The sequence below is a fragment of the Emys orbicularis genome, chromosome 20, assembly GCF_028017835.1.
Source record: "Emys orbicularis isolate rEmyOrb1 chromosome 20, rEmyOrb1.hap1, whole genome shotgun sequence".
NCBI classification, from domain to species: domain Eukaryota; kingdom Metazoa; phylum Chordata; order Testudines; family Emydidae; genus Emys; species Emys orbicularis.
The window spans coordinates 1435950-1463752 of record NC_088702.1 but is presented as its reverse complement, the minus strand read 5'-3'; the positions used below and the strand labels follow the sequence as shown (position 1 = coordinate 1463752).

Sequence of the window (27803 nt, the reverse complement as noted above, 5' to 3'; positions counted from 1 at the left end):
TGTGCAGGAGAGGGCCACATGGAGGTGTTTGGAATGGGGTTTGTGCAGGGGCATGGAGCTGGCGTAGAGAGGCACAGGGAGGCAGCAGGTTTTGATGCTGCCCAGAGGATAATGTTTCAGATTCCCCCCAGGCCTGACAGTGAGATTGTGAATTATCACCTTTAACATTTATTGTTTGCATTGTGGTAGCATCTAGGGGCCCTAACCGGGGCCCAGGGCCTGTGGTGCCAGATGCTGTGCACACACAGAACAGACCCACAGTCCTTGCCCCGCAGCACTTACGTCAGAGTACAAGAGCTGACACAACAGGTGGCTACAACACACAGTCAACCTGTGGAACTTGTTCCCAGGGGATGTGGTGAAGGACAAAATGATAACAGGGTTACAAAAGGAATGAGAAGTCCTGGAGAATAGGTCCATCAGTGGCGCTTAGCCAAGGCGGTCAGGGATGCACCCCCATGCTCCGGGTGTCCCTAAACCTCCAACTGCAGAAGCTGGAAGTGGACGACAGGGGATGGATCACTCAATAATTGCCCTGTTCTGTTCCTTCCCTGTGAAGCACCTGGCACTGCCACGCTCAGAAGACAGGATGCTGGTAGCTGGCACATCGCTCTGCCCCACTATGGTCGTTTTTATATTCTCACAAATGGTCAGTCAAGCACTAGGTAACAATGAGAATTATGAACAGCAGAACACTCCCTGCTCACAGCACAGCCGTGGCCTAAAACGAGGTCCTCCCCATAGGTGGCGCGTCAACCACTGGCTTGGGAAGCCCTGCCCTTCTGCCCAAGGCTCTGCCCTTTCCACCCCCCCACCGCGGCCGCTGGTCCCCGCCCCACACTAGCACCCCCAGCCCCTGGAGCTGGGCCACAGAGCGGAAGCAGGAGGCCTGGGGGCGGAGCGTGGGCAGGGCCACCCCTGGCTGTTTGGGGAGGCACAGCCTCCCCCAGCCTATGGTACCCGCCACCCCTGGTCTTCCCCGTGCACTGCGCTGCACCCCACGGGAATGATATTCCACCCCAGCAGTGTCACACTGCCACAGAATCCAGGGCTCCTGCCGCCCCAGGGCATCGCACGGGGCACAGTGAGATTTCGGCGCAATGTTGCATTGCTGTTTTTCGATGCACCAATGTCCCATGGCTGCCGGAGGGCACTCTGCTGTGACTGTTCTGTGGACACTGCACAGCCCTGCTCGCAGCGTGACCGTGCTGGGCTGCATCATCAACCAATATGGCCTCACTGTTTCCTTGCAGGCCCCCCTGTCGCTCTGTCTGTCTCCACTTGTCTCAGACTTAAACCAAGTCCCCCCCTGCGTTCCTCACTCCAGCCGTGGCAGCGGTCGAGCGGCAGCCCACCCACCCTGCCGGGACAGCTTCAAAATCCACCTAACTCGAGCTCGAGGTTCCAGTCGCGTCGCAGTTTAAGCCGACTGTGCTGTGAAGACACCCCCTAAGCTCGTCGGTTTCTCTTGGTTCGGTATGTGTAGCGCCTAGCGCCAGAGGCTTGTTGCTGGTACAGCAGTAATATCGCATCACAGCAGCACAGGTCTGCGACACCAGCTCGGCACCACAGCGTAAACGGCTCCATGGAATTTCCCCCGTCCAGCTCCGTGGGACCCAGAGAACGCTACGCCTAGTTGCTGCTGGAAGCAGGGGGAGTCGGCCGTTGGCTTTGCCTGCCTGGAATATGTCACACCAGCTCCAGGTTTATCGCTCTCCCGCTAGCAGCACCAATCCCAGGTTTGCCTGCCCCACGCACGCAGCGATTCGCCCCTTTCTCCTTTGACATGGGGGCCGTTGACTAGGGGCAGCTCTTTTTTCCTTCTTTTGGGGAGAGGGGATTTCCCTTGGCAAGCCGACGGGCCAGATGCTGTGTGTGCCTGTGCCCTGTCGCCATCGGTGGGTGGCACAGCTCTTGTGGGCCCAGGGAATGACTCAAACGTTGCCTCCTTCACGCAGCCGCCTCGGGAAATCGCGTCACAGGAAACCACAGAACTTCTGAATGTAAAAACATGTGGCCCGGGCCTGGGAGCCTGTCTGCCAGAATTCAAGATGGCTGCCAAGTGAGAGAACTGGAGTCAAGCCAACACTCTAGCCTTTCTTGTCCATGATCTATGGTTTATTAGCGCCTCTCTCACCTCATTGGCTACCCGCAGGTGATTGACAAGCCCCCATTGCAGACACAGGGCTCTCCGATTGGCCGGGACTCACTCAGGCCCATAGCTTGGACGTAGCCCAGCCAATAAGCAGGTAGGGACAAAACTCAAAGCCGGGACCTACTGATTTCCTCCCCTGGCTAGTTGTGGGGCGCTGGAGCAAGCGGCTGTGAAGTGTCTGCGCGGGCCGTCCCGGGGGAGGCTGGAGTTCTCTTCGCCGGCCCTTCCCGGCCGTTTTCCGGGCGCTGGGCTCCGTGGCAGTACATCCCAGCCACGGGAATTGCTTTCGCCTTGGCCTCCGGTGTTCGATCTCCTGCCAGGCTGCGCTCGGCGCACAGAATGGGGAGGAGACGCCGAGGGGGGGGGGGTCACACAACAGCAGGAGGCTTTGCTGCGAGGCGCCCCAGCCTCTCTCACTCAAACAAGGGGGTTGAAAGCTCGCACCAGAGGGGCCGTCGTGGCTTCGGCTGGCGCTTTGCAGGGACCGTGGGGGGGTGGAAGTGTAGACGCCCTGCATCCAGACAGCCCGAGAGCGCACGGCTCACTGTGCCCTTGGCTTCAGGCCGGCGGCCGGGCTGCGTGAAGTAGGAGGGTCCCAGCCCGCAGGGCCAGGCCGGCGTCTCCCACCCCTGGCACGAGGCTCGCTCAGAGGGGTTTTATTGGCCTAGGGACAGGCCCCAAGCCTGGGGGTCCCCACTCCGCTCCCCGTGCACCGCACCACAGAGGCCCCATGGCCCTGGGCCTGGTGCGTCCCTCCTTGGCGGGCAGCAGGCCAGCCCCAAAACACTAGTAGGACCTACACAAAAACAAGGGCTACATTCTACTCAGAGATTGTTTTTAAAGTCTTGATTGGAGGTGGGGGTGGCGAAGGGGGCAGGGACACACCATGCTCAGAGGGGCATGTTAGGGGCAAAGCTCAGGCTAACAATCCACACGTGCCCTGGGGGCAGGCAGAGCCCCACACAGCCGTGACGTGGCTCCAGATGGACGTGGCCCTGCCCATTGCTGCAGGCGGGATGCCCGTGGGCAGCTGCTCTACAAGGACGACAAGACAGCAGGAGCCAGGGCACCCGCTCTGTTTGCAGCCCCCGGCCCTGCTGCTGCTCAATGCGTCGTCGGCAGCACAAGTGCCGGATGGACAGAGCCAGCCCCATGCCGCGGAGGTGCCCGGGGTGCCCAAGGCCAGGGTGGCGGCGAGTAGCTCCTGCCAGCCTCCTGGACAGACCTCCTCTGTGAGCGGCTGCTGTGAGGCCGGAGATGCAGAGGGTGCAGCCCGCAGGGAGCAGCGAGGGGAACTGGGGGGGCTGCACACAAGGGGTGAATTGTACACACAGGCCGCAGCAGCGCTACCTTGGCTGAAGCCACCCGCGAGCAGGGCAAGGACGAGGAGCAGCCGCCCCAGCCCCCACCCGGGACCAGCCTGTGGCACTGCAAAGGGAGGCTGCAGCAGCTGCCCGGGGAGGGAGGGGCTCTCGCCTGGCATTAGCAGAGAGGTTCAGCCAGTCCTGGAGCAGCGAAAGGAGCCAGCAGGGCTCGGAGACACAACGCGCGGGGGCCTGTCGGCGCTGTGAACCTCACTGCAGAGCCCCCCGCGGTGGGGCTGGGACGGGCCCCGGCACAGCTCAGGCCACGGGCCTCTGCCAAGCAGCCGATGGAGCCAGACCGCTCCAAGGGGGAGGGCGGATGCCAGGGCGAGACTGGGGGTGATGGGAGACACCTGCTGGGAGTCATTGGAGCCTGGGAGGGGAGATGGGACGAGTCCTGAGGGGGGGCCTGGGGCTCCCCATGGTGCTGGATGCCCCCAGCTGGGCGGGTGGGACGTCTCACCGAGCCCTGAGTCAGGCTCCAGAACCCATGAGATGCTGGTAAGGGCCCGTGCCTGGATTTTTGGGGTGTCTTTGAGCCCCTGCCCCACAGCAGGGGTGACGATCGCAGCCCTGCCGCTCCCCCAGGCAGGCGCTGGCGGGATCCAGACACGCAGCTTTGTGCGAGATGCTGCCGGTGGCATGGAGCACCCAGCTCCCTGCCCCCCGTGTGCCAGCCCCCGGCAGCTCCAGTGATCCCCCCCGGCGAACACTGGCTCTGCTCCCCCTTCCCTGCCTGGCTCCTTCTGTTCCCCCAAAACTCCTCCCAGCTCTTCCTGAGAAGGGGGGGCTCCGCCTCACACTGCAGCCGCTCTGATTGGCTGCTCTGCCCAGGGAGGCAGGATACTCGGGAAGGCAGCCAATTAGATGCTAGGGGGCAGGGGGCTGCCTCCCAGCTCTGCTCCTCTGGCAGCAGGTGGGGCCAGCCCAGACCCGCGCTGCTCCTCGCCACCACACCCCACTTCAGCCATGGGGGCTCCTCTCGGCCACCCAGAGCTGGGGGGGGGTCAGGGCAGAGACAGATGGTTGGGGGACGGGGGCAGAGGCTGCAGCCATGCAACACCCCCCCACCCCCGCACACACACACACACACACACACACACACACACACACACACACACACACACACACACACACACACACACACACACACACACACACACACCACCAGGCAGAGAAAATACTGAAGCGGTTTTATTTACAGACCCAACAAAAACCCAAACGAAACAAAGGGGTAGGGGAGGGGTGACGCCATATTGCACAGTGTGAGCCCCAGAGCTAGGGGAGCCCCCACCATGTCCCCCTCAGTGCCACATACTGCCCCCTTCCCAACCTCAGGTGGGGAGAGAAACAGCTTCCAGTGCAGGACAGAGTGAGATGGGGAGTGGGGGAGGGCGCAGCGACCCAGCCCCACGGCAGCCCAGGGTGTCCCCCGCCTGCTCCAGCAGGGGACACTGGGGGGGCCGTGGGGCCCGGTTCGCGTGGCACCAGCTCACCAGCACAGCGGTTACAGCACAAGCTAACGGCGGCCGCGGGGAGAATAAATAAATTACAAAATATATTAACACTGACGTTAAAAAAAAAAAAACACCACCAACTGCCCCTGGGGGAGGGGCCGCCCCCTGGGGGACCCCCCAGGACAGTGTCCGAAAAAAGAGAGCGCTCTGGGGAGGCAGGAGCCGTGGGCTGGACGGACGCTCACCCGTCTGCGTGTCCGGTTCATTACCAGTGTCTGGCCGGGCCCCGGGGCCTGGGGGGGAGTCACCCGGCCGGGCTGAGCAGCGCCGACCCCCCGAGACCCAGCCCATCCCTCCAGCACGGGACAGCCGCTGAGAGCGGCCGACAGCAGAGCCATCAAGGGCCCCAGTCCACTCGTCACAGGGGGGGTTAGGGGGGGCTATGCCCAGAGCAGGATCTCAACCCTGCCCGACCAGCCCCCCACTTCTTTGCCCCATGCCTGGGCAGCAGCTGCCCCTGCTTCTCTGCCCAGCCCACGGGGTGGGGCCCAGCGCAAAGACGCCCCCAGGGGCAGGGCTGGCTGAAGTGCCAGGGGGCAGCCGGGGGCTCTCCAGGTCCCACCTGACCCTGCCTCGGCTCAGAGGGCACCAAGTGCTGCCCCCGACTCCCAGGAGAACCCCCAGGGGGCAAGTGGGGGGGGTGCATGGTTTGGTAGCAGCTATGCCCTGCCCCCCCCCGCCTGCCGTAGAGCTGCTCACTCCCCCCACAAGACCCGGTCCAGTCCCCGAATTCCGTCCTGGGGGGAGGGGTCCTGGCCCGGCCTGGCCCCCAGCTCTAGCACTCCAGCGTGGCACCGAAGCTCCGGCGGCAGTCGATGGCCTTGGAGCTGGGTGGCTGTGCCCGCCGCCTGCTCAGCTCCTCCTTGCCCAGGCTGCCGGCCACCTTGGCGTAGGCGGCTTTGTACTTCTTATCGAAGGCGGCTGCGGAGGAGACGGGGATCAGGCGCTGCGGCAGCCGACCCCCCGCACCCCGGGGCCCCAGCTCCCCCGCAGGCCGAGCGAGTGTGGTGGCCCCCCCCCCCGCAACTGGCTCAAACCAATGGGCCCGGCTGCACCCATATCCCCCCTCCACCAATGGGCCCAGCTGGCCCAGTATCCCCCCCCAACCCCGCCAGCCAATGGGCACAGCTGGCCCAGTATTCCCCCCGCACACCACCACCAATGGGCCTGGCCGCAGGCTCCTCTCTGTCCCTGTTCTTTCCAATGCCCCCCCAGCCCCATACCAATGTCGACGTGGTCCCTGCCCAGCGCGGCCAGCATGAGGAAGAGGATCTCCCGGTAAACGCTCCTACGGGAGGAAGGGGAGAGAGAATGAGTAGGGGGGAGAGCACGGGGGGGGGCAGAGTGGCAGGGTAGAGTGGGGGGAGGGGGCAGAGTGGTGGACAAGGAGCAGAGCTGGGGGGCAGGAGGCAGATCCAGGGGGCAGAGCCGGGGCCAGGGCAGGGGGCATACCTCTGCAGGGGGCGGAGTCAGAGACAGGGGGTGGTACCTCTGCAGGGGGCGGAGTCAGAGGCAGGGGGTGGTACCTCTGCAGGGGGCGGAGCTGGGGACAGGGGGCGGAGCCAGGGGCGGTACCTCTGCAGGGGCAGGGGGCTGGGCTCCGCAGCCAGGGTCTGCAGGAAGAGGGCGATGGCCTTATGCATCTCACCCAGCCCCACGTGGCTCAGCACGGCCTCCAGGAACGCCAGCGAGAAGGGGCTGCTGGGGCACCGCCAGGACTGAGGCCGGGCAGCGCTGTTCCCTGTGGGGAGAGAGTGGGGGTCACCGCACCGGCCGATCCCCCCCAGGCCCCCGCGCTGACCTATGGGCACCCCTCCCCCACCCCAACCCCCCTGCGCTGGCCCATGGGCACCGCCCCCGCTACTCACTGTGGACCCTCCAGAGCACATAGAGGGGGGGGCAGCTGTCGGGGTCTGGGGTCAGGACATCCCAGAGCAGGCGCACGCACACCGGGGGGCCCTCGGGGGCCTGGGCCTGCAAGAGAGACATTGTGGGGAGTGCGGATCAGAACCGGTGGGGACCCCCCCAGCCCCTGGGAGCCCCTTGCCGGTGCCCCTCCCCCTCCAGCTGGTCCCGTACCTGGGGCGCGGGTTGGAGGTGCTGGGAGGCCGGCACCAGCTGCAGCAGGTTGCTGGGCAGGCCGAGGCGCCGGAAATACCAGACCAGGTTCCAGTATATTATGGGATGGCTGTCCACCAGCTCCGGCTGGGCCAGGAAGTCGCTGCCCTCATTCTCCAGCAGGCTCTCCAACTCCTTGCGCAGCACCAGGGGGCTCAGGTAGGCAAAGGTGACCAGCTCCGAGCGCGAGGCAGGGCCCCTGGGCGCCTGCGGGGAGACAGCTGTGCTCAGGGCCCACGGACCGGGCAAAGCCCTGGCCCCTGCTCTGCCGCTCGGCCCCTGCCCCTGACTCCCGACCCGCAGCCCTCGCCCGGCGCTGCCCCTCACTCCTGACCCGCAGCCCCCGCCCGGCGCTGCCCCTCACTCCCGACCCACAGCCCCCGCCCCTGACTCCCGACCCGCAGCCCCCGCCCGGCGCTGCCCCTGACTCCTGACCCGCAGGCCCCGCCCGGCGCTGCCCCTCACTCACGACCCGCTGCCCCCGCCCCTGACCCGCAGCCCCCGCCCGGCGCTGCCCCTCACTCCCGACCCGCAGCCCCCGCCCGGCGCTGCCCCTCACTCCCGGCCCGCAGCCCCCGCCCCTCACTCCCGGCCCGCAGCCCCCGCCCGGCGCTGCCCCTCACTCCCGGCCCGCAGCCCCCGCCCGGCGCTGCCCCTCACTCCCGGCCCGCAGCCCCCGCCCCTGACTCCCGACCCACAGCCCCCGCCCGGCGCCGCCCCTGACTCCCGACCCGCAGCCCTCGCACGGCGCTGCCCCTCACTCCCGGCCCGCAGCCCCCGCCCGGCGCTGCCCCTCACTCCCGGCCCGCAGCCCCCGCCCGGCGCTGCCCCTCACTCCCAACCCGCTGCCCCCGCCCCAGACTCCTGACCCGCAGCCCCCGCCCGGCGCTGCCCCTGACTCCTGACCCGCAGCCCCCGCCCGGCGCTGCCCCTCACTCCCGGCCCGCAGCCCCCGCCCCTCACTCCCGACCCGCAGCCCCCGCCCGGCGCTGCCCCTCACTCCCGGCCCGCAGCCCCCGCCCCTCACTCCCGGCCCGCAGCCCCCGCCCGGCGCTGCCCCTCACTCCCGGCCCGCAGCCCCCGCCCGGCGCTGCCCCCCACTCCCAACCCGCAGCCCCCGCCCCTGACTCCCGACCCACAGCCCCCGCCCGGCGCTGCCCCTCACTCCCAACCCGCAGCCCCCGCCCCTGACTCCCGACCCGCAGCCCCCGCCCGGCGCTGCCCCTCACTCCCGGCCCGCAGCCCCCGCCCCTGACTCCCGACCCGCAGCCCTCGCCCGGCGCTGCCCCTCACTCCCGGCCCGCAGCCCCCGCCCCTGACCCGCAGCCCCCGCCCGGCGCTGCCCCTGACTCCCGACCCGCAGCACCCGCCCCTGACTCCCGACCCACAGCCCCCGCCCGGCGCTGCCCCTCACTCCCGGCCCGCAGCCCCCGCCCCTGACTCCCGACCCGCAGCCCTCGCCCGGCGCTGCCCCTCACTCCCGGCCCGCAGCCCCCGCCCCTGACTCCTGACCCGCAGCCCCCGCCCGGCGCTGCCCCTCACTCCCGGCCCGCAGCCCCCGCCCCTGACTCCTGACCCGCAGCCCCCGCCCGGCGCTGCCCCTCACTCCCGACCCGCAGCCCCCGCCCCTCACTCCCGACCCGCAGCCCTCACCCGGCGCTGCCCCTCACTCCCGACCCGCAGCCCCCGCCCCTCACTCCCGACCCGCAGCCCCCGCCCCTCACTCCCGACCCGCAGCCCTCGCCCGGCGCTGCCCCTCACTCCCGACCCGCAGCCCCCGCCCGGCGCTGCCCGCGCCCCTGACTCCCGACCCGCAGCCCCCCGCCCGGCGCTCGGGCAGGGGCGGGTAATCCTTGGGCACTGCAGCCAGGTGCCTGGCGGAGTCAGGACCGTGGGGCTCTGGAGACCGTGCCCGCAGCGCCCCCTTCTGGCGGCTCCGGAGGGAGCCTCACTCAGCTGCTGGGGGCAGGGGAGGCGCCGTACCGAGGAGTCCATGCAGCCGTTGCAGAGCGACGGGGGGATCCCCGGCTCCGGCTCGGCCTCATCCAGAGCCAGGCACTGGGAGCGGTCGCTGAGCACCGGGCCCCGCCCGGCAGGCGGCTGCTCCCCGCGGCTCTGGGGAGACTCCGAGGAGCTGCGGAGGGAGCGGGGAGGGGGCAGGTTACTGCTGGGCTGCTCGGCACCAGCCCCCACGCCCGGGGGGACACGTCCGCCCCCCCATCAGCCAGCCCCCGCCCAACGGTTCCCATGACAACGGCGTGAGGGGGACGGCGAGATCCCAGAACGAGGCAGGATCCATACCCCTGAATGATGTGAGCCCGCCCCCCGGGTCACCCCCCCCGCCCATCGCCCCCCCAAGACACCCCGCCCCCCAGACTTCAGAGGGCAGAGCATGGCACGGCAGGGGTCCCCCCAAGGACAGGAGAGCTGCAGGGCGGTTTCCCAATGAGGGCGGGGGGGCAGCAGGGGGTCCCCCCGAGGGCGGGGTCTCACCTGGGGGGCTGCTGGAAGTCCTGGATCTCGATGCTGAGCAAGGGCACGAAGGGGCGGGTGCAGAAGGGGCAGGTGGTGTTGAGGTTGGAGTCGTCGGGCGTCCAGCCGGCCATCACCTCCTCGTCGTGCACCAGGGAGCCGCATGTGTGGCACCGCGAGCAGCTGGAGAGCCGGATCTGGGGGGAGGGGGACTCGGCTCAGCCGCACCCCCACACTCCTGCCCCCCCCAGCTCTCCCCAGGGGGCAGGGGACTCGGGTCAGCCCCCATGGTCGCTGCCTCCCCTCTCCCGGATCACAGGGCCCCTCACTGGGCCGTGGGGGGGTCGCTGTCAGAGCCCCTCGCTACCCCCTGGCTGGGATGCCGCCCCACAGCCCCATGGCTACGGGACCCCCACCCAGCGCAGACGGCCTCAGGCAGGTCCCGAGGGGAAGTCTGGCCCAGCTCCGGGGGGGGGCTCACCTCCACGGGGGGCAGCTCCGGCCCGGCCAAGGCCTCAGGCAGCGGGTCCGACGACTTGCGCAGGCTAAAGCTGCCGAGTGACGTGTCTGACAGGTCAAACTCGCTGCCCAGGGAGACGGAGCTCTGGGGGGAGAGGAGACGTGAGCCCCACAGGACCCCCCCAGCTCAGCGGGACCTGCTCCTGCCCGGCCCCGGTGGCACCAGGTCCCTGCCCGTTCCAGGAGTGCAAAACCCCCAGCTCCAGCTGAGACCCCAGCCCCGGAGCAGCAATGTCCCCCCCGGAGCAGTGGGGGGCGGTTCCCAGCCCAGCAGCAATGTCCCCCGCCCGGAGCAGTGGGGGGGCGGTTCCCAGCCCAGCAGCAATGGGGCCCCCCCGGAGCAGTGGGGGGGCGGTTCCCAGCCCAGCAGCAATGTCCCCCGCCCGGAGCAGTGGGGGGGCGGTTCCCAGCCCAGCAGCAATGTCCCCCGCCCGGAGCAGTGGGGGGGCGGTTCCCAGCCCAGCAGCAATGGGCCCCCCCGGAGCAGTGGGGGGCGGTTCCCAGCCCAGCAGCAATGTCCCCCGCCCAGAGCAGTGGGGGGGCGGTTCCCAGCCCAGCAGCAATGGGCCCCCCCGGAGCAGTGGGGGGGCGGTTCCCAGCCCAGCAGCAATGGGCCCCCCCGGAGCAGTAGGGGGCGGTTCCCAGCCCAGCAGCAATGTCCCCCGCCCGGAGCAGTGGGGGGGCGGTTCCCAGCCCAGCAGCAATGGGCCCCCCCGGAGCAGTGGGGGGCGGTTCCCAGCCCAGCAGCAATGTCCCCCGCCCGGAGCAGTGGGGGGGGCGGTTCCCAGCCCAGCAGCAATGGGCCCCCCCGGAGCAGTGGGGGGGCGGTTCCCAGCCCAGCAGCAATGGGCCCCCCCGGAGCAGTAGGGGGCGGTTCCCAGCCCAGCAGCAATGTCCCCCGCCCGGAGCAGTGGGGGGGCGGTTCCCAGCCCAGCAGCAATGTCCCCCGCCCGGAGCAGTGGGGGGCGGTTCCCAGCCCAGCAGCAATGGGCCCCCCCAGAGCAGTGGGGGGGCGGTTCCCAGCCCAGCAGCAATGGGCCCCCCCAGAGCAGTGGGGGGGCGGTTCCCAGCCCAGCAGCAATGGGCCCCCCCAGAGCAGTGGGGGGGCGGTTCCCAGCCCAGCAGCAATGTCCCCCGCCTGGAGCACTGGGGGGGCGGTTCCCAGCCCAGCAGCAATGTCCCCCCCGGAGCAGTGGGGGGCGGTTCCCAGCCCAGCAGCAATGTCCCCCCCGGAGCAGTGGGGGGGCGGTTCCCAGCCCAGCAGCAATGGGCCCCCCCGGAGCAGTGGGGGGGCGGTTCCCAGCCCAGCAGCAATGGGCCCCCCCGGAGCAGTGGGGGGCGGTTCCCAGCCCAGCAGCAATGGGCCCCCCCGGAGCAGTGGGGGGGCGGTTCCCAGCCCAGCAGCAATGGGCCCCCCCGGAGCAGTGGGGGGCGGTTCCCAGCCCAGCAGCAATGTGCCCCCCAGAGCAGTGGGGGGCGGTTCCCAGCCCAGCAGCAATGTCCCCCGCCCGGAGCAGTGGGGGGGCGGTTCCCAGCCCAGCAGCAATGGCCCCCCCCGGAGCAGTGGGGGGGCGGTTCCCAGCCCAGCAGCAATGTCCCCCCCGGAGCAGTAGGGGGCGGTTCCCAGCCCAGCAGCAATGTCCCCCGCCCGGAGCAGTGGGGGGGCGGTTCCCAGCCCAGCAGCAATGGGCCCCCCTGGAGCAGTGGGGGGGCGGTTCCCAGCCCAGCAGCAATGGGCCCCCCCGGAGCAGTGGGGGGGCGGTTCCCAGCCCAGCAGCAATGGCCCCCCCCAGAGCAGTGGGGGGGCGGTTCCCAGCCCAGCAGCAATGGGCCCCCCCGGAGCAGTGGGGGGGCGGTTCCCAGCCCAGCAGCAATGGGCCCCCCCGGAGCAGTGGGGGGGCGGTTCCCAGCCCAGCAGCAATGGGCCCCCCCGGAGCAGTGGGGGGGCGGTTCCCAGCCCAGCAGCAATGGGCCCCCCAGAGCAGTGGGGGGCGGTTCCCAGCCCAGCAGCAATGGGCCCCCCCGGAGCAGTGGGGGGGCGGTTCCCAGCCCAGCAGCAATGGGCCCCCCTGGAGCAGTGGGGGGGGCGGTTCCCAGCCCAGCAGCAATGGGCCCCCCTGGAGCAGTGGGGGGGCGGTTCCCAGCCCAGCAGCAATGGGCCCCCCCGGAGCAGTGGGGGGCGGTTCCCAGCCCAGCAGCAATGGGCCCCCCCGGAGCAGTGGGGGGCGGTTCCCAGCCCCTACCTCCGAGGCAGTGGAGTCGGGGCGCTCCTGGGGGTGCAGCAGGCTCTCCACAGGGCTCTTGCGCCGCAGGGACTCTGTCTGCACCGAGGCCCGGCGCAGGGAGCCGGCGTCCTGCCGGGCGCTGGATTGCTCCACGCTGGCAGTGTGGCGCAGGGAGGGGCGCTTGGCTGGGGACAGCAGCTGCTGCAGCTTGGCGGCCAGCCCCCGGCGCGGCGTCCCCCCCAGGCTGTTGTGGTTCTCGTCGCGCCGGCTCGGCTTGGTGCCCCGGGCGCCCGGCCCCAGGCTCAGCTGCACCTCGGCGCTGTCCAGGGCCGGCCGGTCGCTCTCGTCCGTCTGGAAGCTGACATCCGACAGGCTCCCGTCCTCCGAGGTGCCGGGCCCGTCCAGGAGCTGGCGCAGGCCTGGAGGGAAGGCGACTAACGAGTCCCTGCCAGGCTCCAGCACCCCCAGGGCCTTGATCACTGGGGGGTGGGGGAAAGAGTTACGGGGGGGCCAGAGCCGGGTCCCTCCCAGTTCCTAACCCCAGCACATCCCCCAAGCCTGGTGACCCCTGCGCCCAGGTTTCGTCTCCTCCCCCCCCCGCCGGCTGCGATGCAACTCACTCTGGGCCACGCCAGCCTCCACCGCGGAGGTTTCGCTGCGGGGGAAGGTGCCGCTGCTGCTCTTCACCAGCTGGCGGCCGGGCGAGGGCTCGCGCAAGCTGTGCCCGGCCCACGTGGTCTGGCGCTGGAGGCTGGGACGGGGACGGGTGTCCTGGGTCTCTGCACAGCCTGGGGGGGAGAGAGAACATGGGCTGCTGGCCCCGCCCCCTACCCCCGCTGCATGGGCCCGGCCCCTCTACCCCCGCCCCAAGGCCCGGCCCTCCTACCCCCGCCCCAGGGCCCCGCCCCCTACCCCCCGCCCCACACGCACCTGGCAAGGCGCCGCCACGGGCCTCGCTCTCCAGCTGCCGCTGCCGCAGGGGCTGCCGGAACTGGGCAGTGCCCAGAACCACGTTGCGCAGCTTGGCCCAGCGCAGCCGCCCGCCCTGGGTGCCCGAGGGCCACTTGCTCTCCAGCACAGCCTGCAAGAGAACGGGGCCATGGTTACCGGGGAGACGGGGTTCCCCCCGTGCCCCCCCCCGGCAGCAGACACTGCCTGGCTCACCCCGCCAGAGGGAGCTCCTCCCCCCAGCCCCCGGCCCAGGCCGATACCTTGTTGTAGTAGCCGTAGGTGACGGTGTTGGGCACGATGCCGGCCCGTTTCATCTCCAGCAGGACGCGGACGGAGAGCACCGGCTCGCCATACTGCCCGCACAGCTGCATGAGGCTGCGGTAGCAGACCTGGGGGGCAGAAAGCACAGGGCCCCGTGAGGGGGTGGGGAACCCAGGGGCTGCTGGGACACACGGACAGGGCCCGGGGGGGTGGCGCCAGGGAAGGGGCCGTGGGAACACGGGGGGGGGAGGTGTTCGCACCTCGTCCGGCAGCACCACCTTCCTGCTCTCCATCTGCTTCAGCACCTCGTAGGCCGTCTGCAGCGCCCGCACCTTGGAGGGGGCGGCCCGCACGTAGGTGGGCAGGTAGATGAACCACAGCCCGTAGCAGTGTCCGAGCAGGCACCGCGCCCACATGTCGGGCACGGACGAGTACTTCTGTGCCACCCGCTGCGCCACCTTCATCTCCTGGGGGGGCAAGCCGGGTCAGGGGGGCCAGCTCCGCCCAGGACAGGCCCCCCCACCTCACCCAGGCCCTGGCACCCCCCCCGCTCCACCCAGAACAGGCCACCCCACCCACCCAGGGCCTGACACCCCCCAGCTCCCCCGAGGACAGGCCACCCTCCCCCAGGGGCTGGTTCCCGGTGCTCCCTGTGGGAAGGGCTGAGCCCAGCCCACTCACTGCATGAGTGAGCCTGGGCCGTCACCTGCTTGGTCCTGCGCGGCGCAGGGCTGCTGGGGGCGCTGCTCTTGGGCTGGCCCAGTGGAGCCGCCAGCTGGTCCTGGGGGCGCTCAAAGAACTCGGCCCGCAGCACGGGGAAGCTGTCGTAGCTGTGGGGGAGCAGAAGGGCCATCAGGGGGCGGCTGGGGATATGGGGGGGCGGGGAGCTGGGGGGGTGTCTCACCAGTAGAGTGCAGGCAGCTCGGTGCCATCGGGGCCCAGGGGCTCCTCGGGGGGCATGATGAAGACCGTGTGCTCGCTGCCGTGCGAGTCGTCCAGCTCCATCAGGGGCGCGTCCTCAGCCTTCTCCAGATCCACCTGCACCTGGGGAGGGGAGGGCAGCTCAGGGTGGGGGCCGGCACGTCCCCCGGAACACCCTCCGGCTGGGAGCTCCCTGCCCCCGACAGGGCCCCCTGGGTCTGCCCCCCCCCCCCGACACTGGCCCTGGTCCGGGAGCCACCTGAGCCCCCGCCTGGTCCAGTCACAGGGTCAGGGGCGGGGCGTTGCTAGGGGTGTCAGGGGCAGGGTGTTGCTAAGGGCAGGTGTCGGGGGCAGAGGCAGGGCATTGCTGGGATGGGGCGTTGCTATGGGTGCATGGGGCAGGGTGTTGCTAAGGGCGGGGTATTGAGGCAGGGCATTAGGGGTGTCAGGGGCAGAGTGTCGCTATGGGCGAGGCATTGGGTGGGGCGTCGCTAGGGGTGTTGCTAGGGGTGGGGCATCGCTAGGGGCGCCAGGGGCAGAGTGTCGCTAGGGGCGAGGCATTGGATGGGGCGTCGCTAGGGGTGTTGCTAGGGGTGGGGCATCGCTAGGGGCGCCAGGGGCAGAGTGTCGCTAGGGGCGAGGCATTGGGTGGGGCGTTGCTAGGGGTGTTGCTGGGGTGGGGCATCGCTGGGGCGAGGCATTGGGTGGGTCGTCACTAGGGGCGGGGCGTCACCTTGTCCACACAGGTGTCGAAGAACTCCAGGCAGGCGTGCCGGTCGCTGACGAAGGAGCACTCGTGGATGAACTGTGTGAAGAGCTGCGTGCGCAGCAGCTGCCCGTAGAACTTGTGGTAGGCGCGGTCCCGGGACTTGAGGAAACCTGGGGGGGACGGGGGGAGGGGGTCACACGGGAGCTCAGCCCCCTCCCCCCCGCCCCGCCCCCCCGGGTTGGCGCCCCCTCACCCTGCAGGGAGAAAAGGCTGCTGGAGTCGTGGGTGGTGTCGCAGGGCGCCCGGGTGATGGGCAGCAGGAAGGAACGGTAACCCTTCAGCACGCAGGCCATGAACCGCAGGAAGGAGGCCTGGATCTCCAGCTCCAGCTGCTTGCGCCGCCCGTACACCAGGTCGTAGTCGGTGAGCAGGAACTCCAGCGACGCCTCCTCCACCGGCTTGTTGTACACTGGGGGGAGCGGCGGGGTTAGCACGGTCCCCCCAGGCTCCCCGCCCCCCAGAGCTCCCCCCCAGCTCCCCACTCACTCTCATCCAGCTGCTGGAAGTGGGCGAGTAGCGCAGCCTGCAGCACCTTGCAGGGCCGGCGAGGCAGCGCGCGGGGCGACAGCAGCTTCCTCTCCTCGCTCCTGGCAGGGGAGACAGAGACGAGCACAAAGCCGGGCTGCCCTCACCGTTAGCGCCTCCTGCTGGGCTGCCCCGGCCCCCCGCTCGCCCTCCCCGGCCCAGTGCCGAGATGCAGCCGCTTCTGGGCTGGGACCGCGTTAGGGGAAGGCCGGCCAAGGGCCCAGCGGGAACTTGGCCAGGACACCGGGGTTCCGCCCGGGGACACGCCCAGGAATACGGACGCGGCGGCTGGGGAGGGGGCCGGGCCCAGGGGAACTCACAGGAAGATGGTGTTGGTGTCAAGGTCGACACAAATGACGTCGCGGGGCGGGTCGTGCAGGTCGAAGTAGCTGGAGTGGATGCCGACGATGAAGGGCACCGGGGCGCACAGCACGTCCGCCAGTGTCAGCGGGCACAGCGGGATGTAGGGGCACTGCCAGCGCAGCGGGAAGATCATCTGGGGGCGGGGCAGGGAGAGAGGAGTCAGCGAGCCGAGGGGGCGGGCCCCACTGCCCCCCCCCCCCCCCCCCGGGGGCCGGACTCACGGAGACGAGCGCCTCGCTCACGCTGGTCAGCACATCGGGGCGCAGCGAGTGGATCAGCAACTTCTGCTCGGTCAGCACAGCCAGCAGCAGCGTCACGGCGTTCTCGGGGCCCAGGTTCTGCAGCAGGGTCAGGAAGCTGGCTCCGCTGGGGGGCAGAGGGGGGCAGAGCATGTAGAATCCAGACAGCACAGAACCCCCTCCTCCCGCACCCACAACGCAGCCACGGCCAGAGGGGGCACAGCCCGTCCCCCCCACATCACCAACGGGACCCTGAGCCCCTGATCGTCCCCCCAGGCTGCCCCGACCACCCCCCCGGGGCTGTACCTGAGTGGCAGCGGGGAGGACACGGGCTGGCACAGCAGCAGGTTATCGTAGGGAGACATCTGGGGGAGAGACGAGATTGATGGCGTAGTCGGCTTCCCCACCCAGGCAGGCAGGGGGCAGCCCCAGGGCAGTGGTGGGGCGGGAGGCAGGGACGGGAGAAGTGGGGGGCATCCCAGGGGCCAGGGAAGGAGAATGCGGGGGGCAGCCCCGGGGCAGGGATGGGGGAAGTGGGGGGCAGCCCCGGGGCCAGGGAAGGGGAGAAGCAGGGGGCAGCCCCGGGGCCAGGGATGGGGGAATGCGGGGGGCAGCCCCGGGGCAGGGATGGGGGAAGTGGGGGGCAGCCCAGGGGCCAGGGAAGGGGAGAAGCGGGGGGCAGCCCCGAGGCAGGGATAGGGGAAGTGGGGGGCAGCCCCGGGGCAGGGATGGGGGAAGTGGGGGGCAGCCCAGGGGCCAGGGAAGGGAGGAAGTGGGGGGCAGCCCAGGGGCCAGGGAAGGAGAATGCGGGGGGCAGCCCCGGGGCAGGGATGGGGGAAGTGGGGGGCAGCCCAGGGGGGAAGCCCAGGGGCCAGGGAAGGGGGGAAGCGGGAGGCAGCCCTGGGGCAGGGGTGGGGGGCAGCCCAGGGGCCAGGGAAGGGGGGGCTCACAGGAGCCTCGGGCTTTCATAGACATGGGCTGGGAATCACTGACCCAAAACATCAGCTGAAGGCCAAATGTGAGCAGAGTCACCAACGTGGGGAAGAGCAGGGTCGGGGGCCCAGGCAGCCCCAGCAGAAGAGCAGCTGCCCGGGGCGGGGGCCACTCACCTGCACCAGGATGCGCGGTCGCTGCGGAGACGGGAAGGGGACGTTGTGCATGAAGTGGGAGATGTGCCTGGGGGGAGACAAGCCCGTCAGAGGGGGGTGGGGGCTCCCCAGTCCCTTTCCCGGGGGGGGTCCTTCTACCCCCCATCCCTTCCCTACAGATCCACCCTGCGGTCGCCACCCCCAGGGCACTTCCCCCCCCCACCTCCGCCCAGCGCTCACGTCTCCAGGGGCAGCACGTGGGGCCCCGAGATGGAGTAGCGATAGATGAACATGAGGAACTTGCGGAAGACGTCGAAGAGGGGCCAGTGCGACAGGACGCAGATGCTGCGGCGAGTCTGCACCGACTTGCTGGCGATGGGGCGCCGGTCGACCACACTGAGCAGGCCCAGACGCAAGCTCTGCTTCTCCGACAGCTGCTCCCGCGGGTAGGCCTCGTGGAACTGGATGGCAGCGCCGTACACCTGGGGGCAGGGGGGCCTGGTCACTGCAGGGCACAGGCGTGGGAACTGCCCCCCCAGGTTTTGTGCAGGATCCCACCCGCCACCCTGGGGTGCCGACTCCCGGCTGCAGGACCCACGCCCAGGGCTCCGCTTCCGGCCCCACACGTGGGGTCCCAGCCTTGGACCCTTACCTCTGTCCGTGTTCCGCGGCCCCCCCCGCCAGAGCCATGGCCCCACTCCTGGCCCCAGCTCTGGGGGGTGGGGTGGGGGACACGGACAGGAGTAAGGGGGGGTGAGGTAAAAAGTTTGGGGACCACTGGCTTTCAGCACCCCCATTGTAAAAAATGCTCCAGCGCCACTGGGGGGTGGGAGACAACGGAGCAGGGGGCCCGGTCATGGGGGAGGAGATGGGACAGGGGGCCCAGTCATTGGGGGAAGGGATGACGGGGCAGGGGGTCCCAGTTGTGAGGGGAGGAGACGGGGCAGGGGGGCCCGGGCCATGGGGGGAGAAGGGAAGATCAGGGGCAGGATAAGCAGCACCTTCGCTCACCTGTCAGGCAGGACCCCCTGATTCTGGGCTGTTCACCCTGTTCCAGGTCCCCGGAGACCCCACCCCACCGGGATGGCCCAGGCCCCCCCTCCAGCCCCTCCTACCTTGTCCCCTGAAGCCCCCGTCAGCACGAAGGTGGAGAAGATGGGCAGCTGGTACTTGGTGTTGATGGGCCAGCTCTCAATGGTGGCCCCCATGGGCAGGCAGAAGACGGGCACCGAGTCGGGCAGTGGGAACGACTCACTGTCCTGCTCAGGGTAGCGGCTCAGGAGACCTGGAGATAGACGCACGTCAGGCGGAGCGTCTGGGGGGGGGGGCAGGGCTGGCAGGGGCTGCGGGTCGGGAGTGAGGGGCACCGGCAGAGCTGGGGGGGAGCCCAGGGCTGGGACGGCAGGGGGCAGGAATGCCAGGCAGCAGCAGTGCTGGGGAGTGGGGCTGGCACAGCCCCTGCCCACCCTATACCTAGTGCCATCAGCTCCTCACTACATGTCACTGGCGGGAGCCAGGTCTTCCCTCCCCCCATCTCAGGGGGCAGCGGGGGCCAGGTCTCCCCTCCCCGCAGGCTCGGGGGCAGCGGGGGCCAGGTCTTCCCTCCCCCCATCTCAGGGGGCAGCGGGGGCCAGGTCTCCCCTCCCCGCAGGCTCGGGGGCAGCGGGGGCCAGGTCTCCCCTCCCCCCATCTCAGGGGGCAGCAGGGGCTTTACCTGCTTCGTAGACCAGGGTGTTGGCTTTGGACATCGCCATCTTGTAGCACAGGAACACGGCCGGGCCCCACTGCGAGGAGAGAGCAGAGCAGGGTCAGTGGGGCTGTGGCACGGGGCAGAGGGACCTGCCCCTCCTCCTCCCGGGAGGGACAGTCGGCCCCAGCCCGAGGAACCCAGCACAGCCTGCCCGGCACCGGCCCAGAGCCAGGGGGCCGCCAGCACCCACCATGCCAGCGTTGAGGTTCCTGTCCACCCGGCAGAAGGTGTGCGGCGTGTTCTCCCCCTTGCTGGGCACGACCAGGCAGATGTCGGTGATGCCCAGCGTGTTGTGGCCCTGGGACTCGGCGGCCCGGCGGTAGGTGAGGAAGGTGCGCTGGTGGCCGGCGGCGCCCGAGCTGAGGTTGGCAGAGCGGCTGTAGGGCGTCGTGCGGATGATCTCGTAGCCCGGCTTCAGGCGGTCCTTCCCCTCACAGTGCACCCTGCGAGGGGACGGAAGGGGCTAAGCAGGCCCCGCTGAGTGGGGAGAGACACCCCACACCCAGAGCGGCTTGCCCAGCCAGCCCTGGGGAGGGGAACAGAGGGGCCCAGCCCAGCAGGAGGGGTGGAGTCCAGTCGAGGGGGAGGAGCTCTGCCCAGCCCTGGGGAGGGGCCCAGCCCAGCAGGAGGGGGTGGAGCCCTGGGGAGGGGGCGGGACTCCCAGAGAGCGGCTGAGCGCGGCCCCCTTACCCACCCCAGCTCGATGAGGGGCGGCTTGCCGCGGCCCCGCTTGTAGCAGAGGTACATCTGGGGGCTGTTGAGAAGGCTGGCATTCAGGTCCACGGGGTGGCCGGACGTGCTGCTCTCGATGCAGGTGAAGCCCTGGGGCACCTCCTCGCCCTGCGAGCGGATGACCACGGCCACGTCGGTGATGGGCTCGCTGGGCCGGGCCGGCCGGGGCTGCTGGCTCTCCTCTTCCAAGGCCTTGGAGGAGTCGGTCAAGCCGGCCACCACGAAATAGTCGACGAGCTGCGGCGGCTTCTCCTCCGCCATGGCGGCGGGGCTCACGGCATCTGGGGAGGGAGCAGGGGGGCGTCACTGGGGAGGAGGGCAGGGCCAGGAGGGCAGGCTGTGGGGTGAGGGAGAGTGCCACAGGGGTGGGGGCCAGGGGGGGGGCGAGGCCAAGGAGGACGGCGCCATGGTGGGGGGAAGAGGTCGGGTGGGACGGTGCCATGGGGGAGGGGAAGAGGCCGTGGGGGAGAAGAGGTCAGGTGGGACGGCACCATGGGGGGGGGTCTGAGGCCGGGGGGGGGAGGGGGGAGAAGAGGTTGGGGGGGGGGGGGGAGGAACGCCACCCGGATCCCAGGGACCAGCCCACACAACAGACCCACAAGGTGACGTCACAGAGGCTGGGCCCAGCGTGGCCAATGGGAGCTGCGGGTTCCAGGACAGAACACTCTGTATGGTGACATCATGGAAACAAGGCTGCCAGCGGCCAATGGGAGCTGCTGTTCCTGCTCCCCTCCCTGGGGGAAGGAGTGGGAGCGCTGGGGGGGTGTCACAGGGAGCATGGGGGCAGGGCTGTTTGGGGGGGGCTGTAGGGAAGGAAGGAGATGGGGCTGTTTGGGGGGGATATGGGGCAGGAAGGGGGTGGGGTGGGGTGGGCTGTTTGGGGCAGGGGAGAAAGGAGATGGGGCTATTTGGGGGGGATATGGGGCAGGAAGGGGGTGGGGTGGGCTGTTTGGGGCAGGGAAGGAAGGAGACAAGGCTGTTTGGGGGGGATATGGGGCAGGAAGGGGGTGGGGTGGGCTGTTTGGGGGCAGGGGAGGAAGGAGATGGGGCTGTTTGGGGGGGATATGGGGCAGGGTGGGCTGTTTGGGCAGGGAAGGCAGAGGAGGGGGCTGTTTGGGGGGAATATGGGGCTGGGTAGGAGCTGCCCCGGGGCCAAGCTGGATTGATTTCAGCGCAGAGTCAGCGAGAACCCAGGGTACCTGGGGGGCGCGACCCACTGAGCCCGCCGGGCTGAGCTGACAGAGTGAAAGTGCCGGGAGGGAGGGAGGCAGCTTCCTGTTTCCTGCTCAGGCCCAGGCCGGCTCTGACATCAAGTCAGTCGCTGGAAAATCAGGGGGATCCCTGAGGTTTGGGGGGATCCCTCCCCCCCCGGATCCCCACAGCACTCCTGGTTTCTCAGACACTTCCAGGACTTCAGGCCGGCTCTGCCCAGGGCCTGTGGCAGCCCCAGCCTCCCTTCCCCCCTCTCCCGACCCTGCTTCCCGCCCCGGCCAGCTGCTCGGCCCCCAAGCAAGGCAGCACCCCCGGCCATCCGGGAGAAAGTCACAGACCCTCTGAGGCAGCCAGGATGTTCCCAGGGAAGGACCCGAAAGGGGAAGGAAGAGGCTGACGGCACAGGGCGAGCAGGGTTAGTCACGGCGGATGCAGGTGCAGGACCGGGCGGGGGGCGAGATGGAGGAGAACCGAGAAGCCCGGGTCACGATGGGGCGCCCACCCCTGGCCACTGGTCCCCGTCTGGGAATGGGCAGGGCCGGCCGGAGAGGGGAGCCTCGGCCGAGGAGATGCTCCCATTGCCCCCGCTCACGGACCAGCACCCGAACGCACACGCTTACAACCCAGAGAGGGAAGCCCCATTTCACAGCACACACCAGCAGCCAGCGGAACTCCCCACCACAAGGTCCCAGCGAGGCCCAGAGCTGGGCAGGGGTCAGGAATGGCTCCGAGGGGGAGGGCACTCAGCGGAGAGCAGTTTTCGAGGGCTCGAGGCCTGCTCAGGGGAAAACACCCTTCCTGGGCAGGGTACCCCAAACCGAGGCAGCTGGTACCAGCCCGGGGGAGGGGGGAGAAACCTGGCCGTCTGGGCCCCTGGCCTGATTCGCTCTGGCAATTCCTGGGATCCTGGACGCAGGGTCCTTTGGGCGAATCAAGCCGACCCCGGCACAGCCCCCAACCAGCCGGGTCTCCCAGCTGCTCCGCAGGCCCCCAGCAGGGTCACGCCAGGCCAGTGGGAGCCAGCTCCCTGCACACAATACTTCATTCTCTCCCCGTAACAGGGGCGCCCTGGCACTGCGGCCACCACCTCCTGTCGGGGGGCAGGCCCACAGCTGGCAGACTGGGCAGCCCCCCTGACACGACACAGCCGAAAAGCTAAACCAACCCAGCTCCTGCAGCAGGGTTACCATGGCGAGGGAGGCATGGGGCCCAAAGGGGACCCCCCCCCACCCCAGGGGCGACCCAGAGAGGAGCCGGGGGTATGTTGGGGCTCACCAGCAAAGGGCCATGAACGCCCCTCGGGCCCAGCACAGCACAAGGGAAGAGACGCTGCTCCAGCGTGGGGAGCACATCACCTGTTCCAACTTCCCCAGCGGCTCCTGCCCCCCATCTCCCTCTCTGGGGCACAGCTGCCCCCAGCCCACTCCAGGGTTACCCTGCTGCTGGTCTAGATCCCGCCCCTCCGCCCTGGGCAGCTCCCCAGGGCACGTGGCGAATGAGGGGGAAACAGCTGCCCCCCGAGAAGAGTGGATTCCCAGCTCGCCCATGTGGCTGGGCAGGGGGGTGTTACACTGTCCCCCGAGACCCCCCATGCCCCTAGTGCTGCATGACATGGACCGGCCTGCCCTGGCCCCCCAGTGACAGGCACTGCCAAGGTACCACCCGCGCTATATTTAGCCCCGGCCCATGTGATCCCTCGTGCTGCGGCAGGAAGACACACAGGCGGCTCTTAATTTAGCTTCCTGTAACCTAACGCGGGCCGGGGAGAAACTGCCCCTGCTGCCCCCCCAAATCTACCCCCACAGCTCGGGGCTCAACCTCCATCCCACCCCCAGCCAGCCCGGCAGGTCATCTCGACCCCCCTTGGGGGCTCAGCGGGGAGCCCCCCACACGCTACACTCTGGGTTGTACGGTCCAAGCACAGAGCTAGGGCTTCCCACCAAGCCCCACAGGAGGGGCCCTGCTGACCTGCCTCGCTCGGCCCCAGGCCTCCCTAGCAGGACCCTGCGCCCACCCCAGGGGACAGCAAAGGCCAGGCCTGCCCGGGATGAGAGGTGCTGCCGGCTAACCCACGCTGCCTGTAGCCCAGCGCTCCCAGTCCCGGGGCAGACGCACCAGACAGGCCGAGGGCGGCATGGGGACAGCCCAGAGCCGGGTCAGCCAGAGCCAAGGCCTCCCGCGGTGCTGGGAGCTGCACAGACCTATTTACCTCTGATCTGCTGCCAGCGCGGCCTAAATAATGCAGACTGCTCCAGACTGCACAGCTCCCCGGCCTGCCTGGCACCTGCCGCTTCGGAGACACCCTGCCCCACAGCTAGGCGAGCCCAGGGGCCAAGGACAGCAGGTGCCTTTAACCCCACTGTCCCTTGGGTTCGGTTCCTTGCTCTGGGAGAAGAGCAGGTGTGGAGTCGGGGGGGGGGGGGGGGCTGGGAGCCAGGACTCCTGGGTTCTATCCCGGCTCTAGGAGGGGAGTGGGGTCTGGTGGGTTACAGCATGGGGGGCTGGGAGCCAGGACTCCTGGGTTCTATCCCGGCTCTAGGAGGGGAGTGGGGTCTGGTGGGTTACAGCATGGGGGGCTGGGAGCCAGGACTCCTGGGTTCTATCCCAGCTCTGAGAGGGGAGTAGGGTCCAGTGAGTTAGAGCATGGGGGGCTGGGAGCCAGGACTCCTGGGTTCTATCCTGGCTCTGGGAGGGGCGTGTGGTCTACCAGTCAGAGCACGGGGGCGGGAGCCAGGACACCACAGCCGTCGCTAACTAGCCCCTGGGCCACCGACAGCACGCCCCCCTCTCCCCCGAGCGGGAGGCCCCTCAGGGCCAGCAGGGAGCTGGCCCCCCCCGGCCGGGGCTGTACCTGCTCTGCAGACACACAGACACCTTTGCTCTGGCGGCGCGTTACACCACCACCTCCTCGCTGCTCCGGAGGGACCTGCCGGACCCCGTCTGCTGTGGGCAAGGGCCGCGGGCAGAGGCCGCCCGCCTCCCCGCAGGCCAGGCAGGGAGAGTGGGACTTTCCATTCTTGGCTGCAATCGCAACCAGGGCAGGAGGCAGCAGCCCAGCCAAAGCAGAACTCAGAATGAGGAAGCCGAGAGCTCCCTGCAGAGGGGCGGGGCGGGGCGGCCCCCCAAAGCCAGCCTGGGCGGCTCAGGGCCCGTTTCCTGGGGGGCAGCAGAGAAGGGCTGGGGTCCAGGCGCGTGTACATCTAACGGCACCGCTCTGGGGCTGCTTAGACAGGTCCAGCCCTTCAGAGCCCGCCTGTGCGGGGGGCACCCACCCGGGGGACGGGCTGCAGGGACCAGGCCCTGGCACCAGCGCGGGTGGGGCCGTCCCAGGCTGCCAGCCAGACCCCTCGCCTGTTTCCAGGGCCTGCCCCGTACTGGTCTGGATCTGGCCCAGTCGCTGAGTTTGGGGGAGGTCCCCCCACAGTGCAGGGGCGCAGCCGGCCACAGGGGCAGAGCTCCCGGCTCGGGGCAAACAGCCCGGCTGCGCCTGCCCCACGGCTGCACAGGGGGCCCCCAGGCACTGTCCCCCCCCCCCGACCGCAGGGGAGGCAGCTCCCACCCGAGCAAGGGGGCAGCCCCTGCTGCCGGCCCAGGGGGCACAGATCACAGGGACCCAGACCCACCCGCCGCCCCGCCTGGGACCTGCACCGGGGGTGGGGGGCAGTGAGCTTTGTGCCCCCCCTTGGGCCAGCGCAGCGCAGCACGGGGGGGGGGGGGGGCTGGTCTTTAAAGAAACCCAAACATGTAACTGGTTCCTGGAACAACCCAGTCACCCCCCCCCGTGCAACTGGCCCCTGCCCCCCACCTGTCCACACCCGGCCTGCCCCAAACCTGCCCCCCCGTGCAACTGGCCCCTGCCCCCCACCTGTCCACACCCGGCCTGCCCCCCACCTGCCCCCCCGTGCAACTGGCCCCTGCCCCCCACCTGTCCACACCCGGCCTGCCCCAAACCTGCCCCCCCGTGCAACTGGCCCCTGCCCCCCACCTGTCCACACCCGGCCTGCCCCCCACCTGCCCCCCCGTGCAACTGGCCCCTGCCCCCCACCTGTCCACACCCGGCCTGCCCCCACCTGCCCCCCGTGCAACTGGCCCCTGCCCCCCACCTGTCCACACCCGGCCTGCCCCACACCCGGCCTGCCCCGCGCCCCCCGGCCGTGCTGACCGGCGCTCGGGCCCTACCTGCCCCGCCGAGGGAGCGGGCGGGGGCTGCGGGCGGGTCCCGCGGGGGGGGACGGGGCGCGGGGGGGTCCCGGGGGGGTCCGGGGGGGTCCCGAGGGGCAGGGCCAGGGGACGCCCCGCCCCCTACCTGCGCTCGGCCCCCAGGCCCCGCTACCCGGCTCCCGCCATCGCCGCCGGCCCCGCCCAGACCCGCCCGGCACCGGCCCCTGCCGGCCCGGAGGACGCGCTGCACCTGGCGGGCCCGGCCGCCGGACGCCTGGGTTCCGGGGCGCCCAGCTGTCCCTCTGCCCGCAGCCCCCCTTCCCCTCCCCGTCCCACTGCTCGGGGGCAGCCCCCCAGGGCCGCCGGCCAGTGTTGGGGGGCAGCGCGCCCCGCCCAGGGCGGAGGGAGGGGATCAGGGTTCCTCGCACGACGGCACCATTAGCTCACCATGACTCGTGCGTTCACCATGACTCGTGTGTTCCCGCCGCGGTAGCCCTGGCACGTTGGCAGCACCAGGGAGGAAAGACGCAGCCTGGCCCAGCTACCCGGGGCCCCGCCACACCATGACCCCCCAGCCCCCACGGAGGCGGCCGCTGTGTTCAAGGGCCCAGTTCCACCTGGCCCCTCCTCCCTCCTGCATTCCCCAGCCGATCAAACCCGGGGGCTTCCAGGCGACAGGGGCCAGCCCTGGGCCTTGGTTGGCAGGTAGCCAACGTCTCGGTGATTGGCTTCATGGACTCTCCAGTGACGGGGGGTCCAGGCCCCAGACAACCGGCGCCAGCCCCACCTGCATCGCTAGGCCTCCCCGGAGCCTTTCCCACCCCCTCTAGCTGACAATGCACCATGTGGGGGAAACTGAGGCACGCACAGTCTTCATATAAAATATTTACAGAAAATCCCCCCTCTGTCCCACGGGGTCCACCGGCGACCAGGCTCACCAGCCCCCGGGATTATACTGCAGCCTCTAAGCAGGAGCGTGATGGCAGCTGCAGGGTGGGGGGTGGAGGAGGCAGTAAGGCCAAGGGGCTGCGCTGGAGGAAGAGGGGGATCCCGGGGGGCTGGGGCTGGCTCACTGAAGGGAGGCTCCTGGACACGAGTCCAAAGCTGGGGCTGTAGCACCGGTTCTGTGGATCCCGGGGGGGAGTCCAGGCCTCCTTTATTTGGGGCCTCCCCAGCAGGGAGCTTTGCACAGCAAGGCCCAAGCAGAGTCAGGCTACGAGCCAGAAGGGTTTGCAGGGAGCAGAGGCGGGAGGGGGGGTAAAACGAGGAGCAACAGGCTGAAATTAATGGCAAGAAAATGTCCAGTGACCAGGGGCAGCCACCACCGGGATTGCCTGGGCCAAGGAACCTCTGCCCATGTGTGTGGGGGGGAGCAGGGACCAGGAGCCTCCTGCTGCCTGGCCCAGCAGTGGGGAGGAGGGCTGAGGCAGCCAGGCCGGGGCAGGGAGCACGCCGGGTTCCAGGGCCAGGGAAACGGGTGAAGCAGCTGCTGTAGAAATGCAGATGATGAAGGGCAGAACCTAGCGAGGTGGCCCAGCGTGGGGGGCGAGGGAGTGCAGCACCCAGCTGCAGGCCCAGGATCTGTCCCATTCTCCTGGAGAGAGAAATAGCAGGGCCCCCACGGATCTGTACTGGGACCAGCCCTGTTCAAAGTGAGCTGGAAAAAGGGGTAAACAGGGAGGTGGCGACGTTTGCAGACAATACTAAATGACTCGAGCTAGTTTCGTCCAAAGCTGACTGGGAAGAGCTCCCAGAACTCGGCGAGGGGCAACCAAACGGTAGAGGAAATTCAACGTTGATAAATGCGAAGTGATGGACATTGGAAAACACAATCCCAGCTACACCTACAAACTGATGGGGTCTCAGTGAGCTGTTACCGCTCAAGAAAGAGATCCTGGAGTCATGGTGGATAGTTCTCTGAAAACATCCGCTCCGTGTGCAGTGCAGGCAGAAAAGCTCACAATGTGACACGGGCTAGCTAATAACACAGAGCACAATGCAACTAGATCAATCCACGGGACACCCACACCTTGAATATTGCCTGCAGGGCTGGTCGCCTTCTCTCCAAAAATCATACCACAACTGCAAAAAGTACCGAGAAGGGCAACAAAAATGCTTAGGGGGCTGGAACAGCTTCCAGGTGAGGAGAGACTAGAGAGACAGGGACTGCTCAGTTTGGGAAAGGGCCGACGAAGGGGGGATATGACAGAGGTCTATACAATCATGGCTGGGCTGGAGAAAGTGACTAGGGAAGTGTTATTTACCCCTTCATGTAACACAAGAACCAGGGGTCACGCAATGATATTAACAGGCAGTGGGTTTAACACACACACACACGGAAATACTTCTTCACACAATGCACAGTCAACCTGTGGAACTCACTGCCGGGGGATGCTGTAAAGGCCAAAACTGGATTCAATAAAGAACAAGAGAAGCTCATGGAGGACACGTCCAACAATGG

General features: G+C 69.2%; 1 protein-coding gene across 1 annotated transcript; it reads right to left on the bottom strand.

Annotated features, from left to right (window-relative positions):
• Positions 1-5811: 5811 nt before the first annotated feature.
• Positions 5812-20250, bottom strand: DENND4B (DENN domain containing 4B). The gene is made up of 27 exons (XM_065419821.1): positions 19932-20250; positions 19428-19680; positions 19202-19271; positions 18603-18772; positions 17728-17969; positions 17509-17575; positions 16706-16764; positions 16382-16526; positions 16118-16293; positions 15759-15859; positions 15466-15681; positions 15237-15382; positions 14487-14626; positions 14289-14412; positions 13843-14049; positions 13582-13710; positions 13301-13451; positions 12991-13158; positions 12389-12849; positions 10108-10230; positions 9648-9823; positions 9138-9288; positions 7116-7361; positions 6905-7010; positions 6612-6777; positions 6260-6324; positions 5812-5957 (listed from the first exon to the last, which is right to left on the bottom strand). Exons 1-27 carry the CDS (start codon positions 20228-20230, stop codon positions 5812-5814), a joined length of 4503 nt encoding a protein of 1500 aa, XP_065275893.1. The 5' UTR covers positions 20231-20250.
• Positions 20251-27803: the final 7553 nt, after the last annotated feature.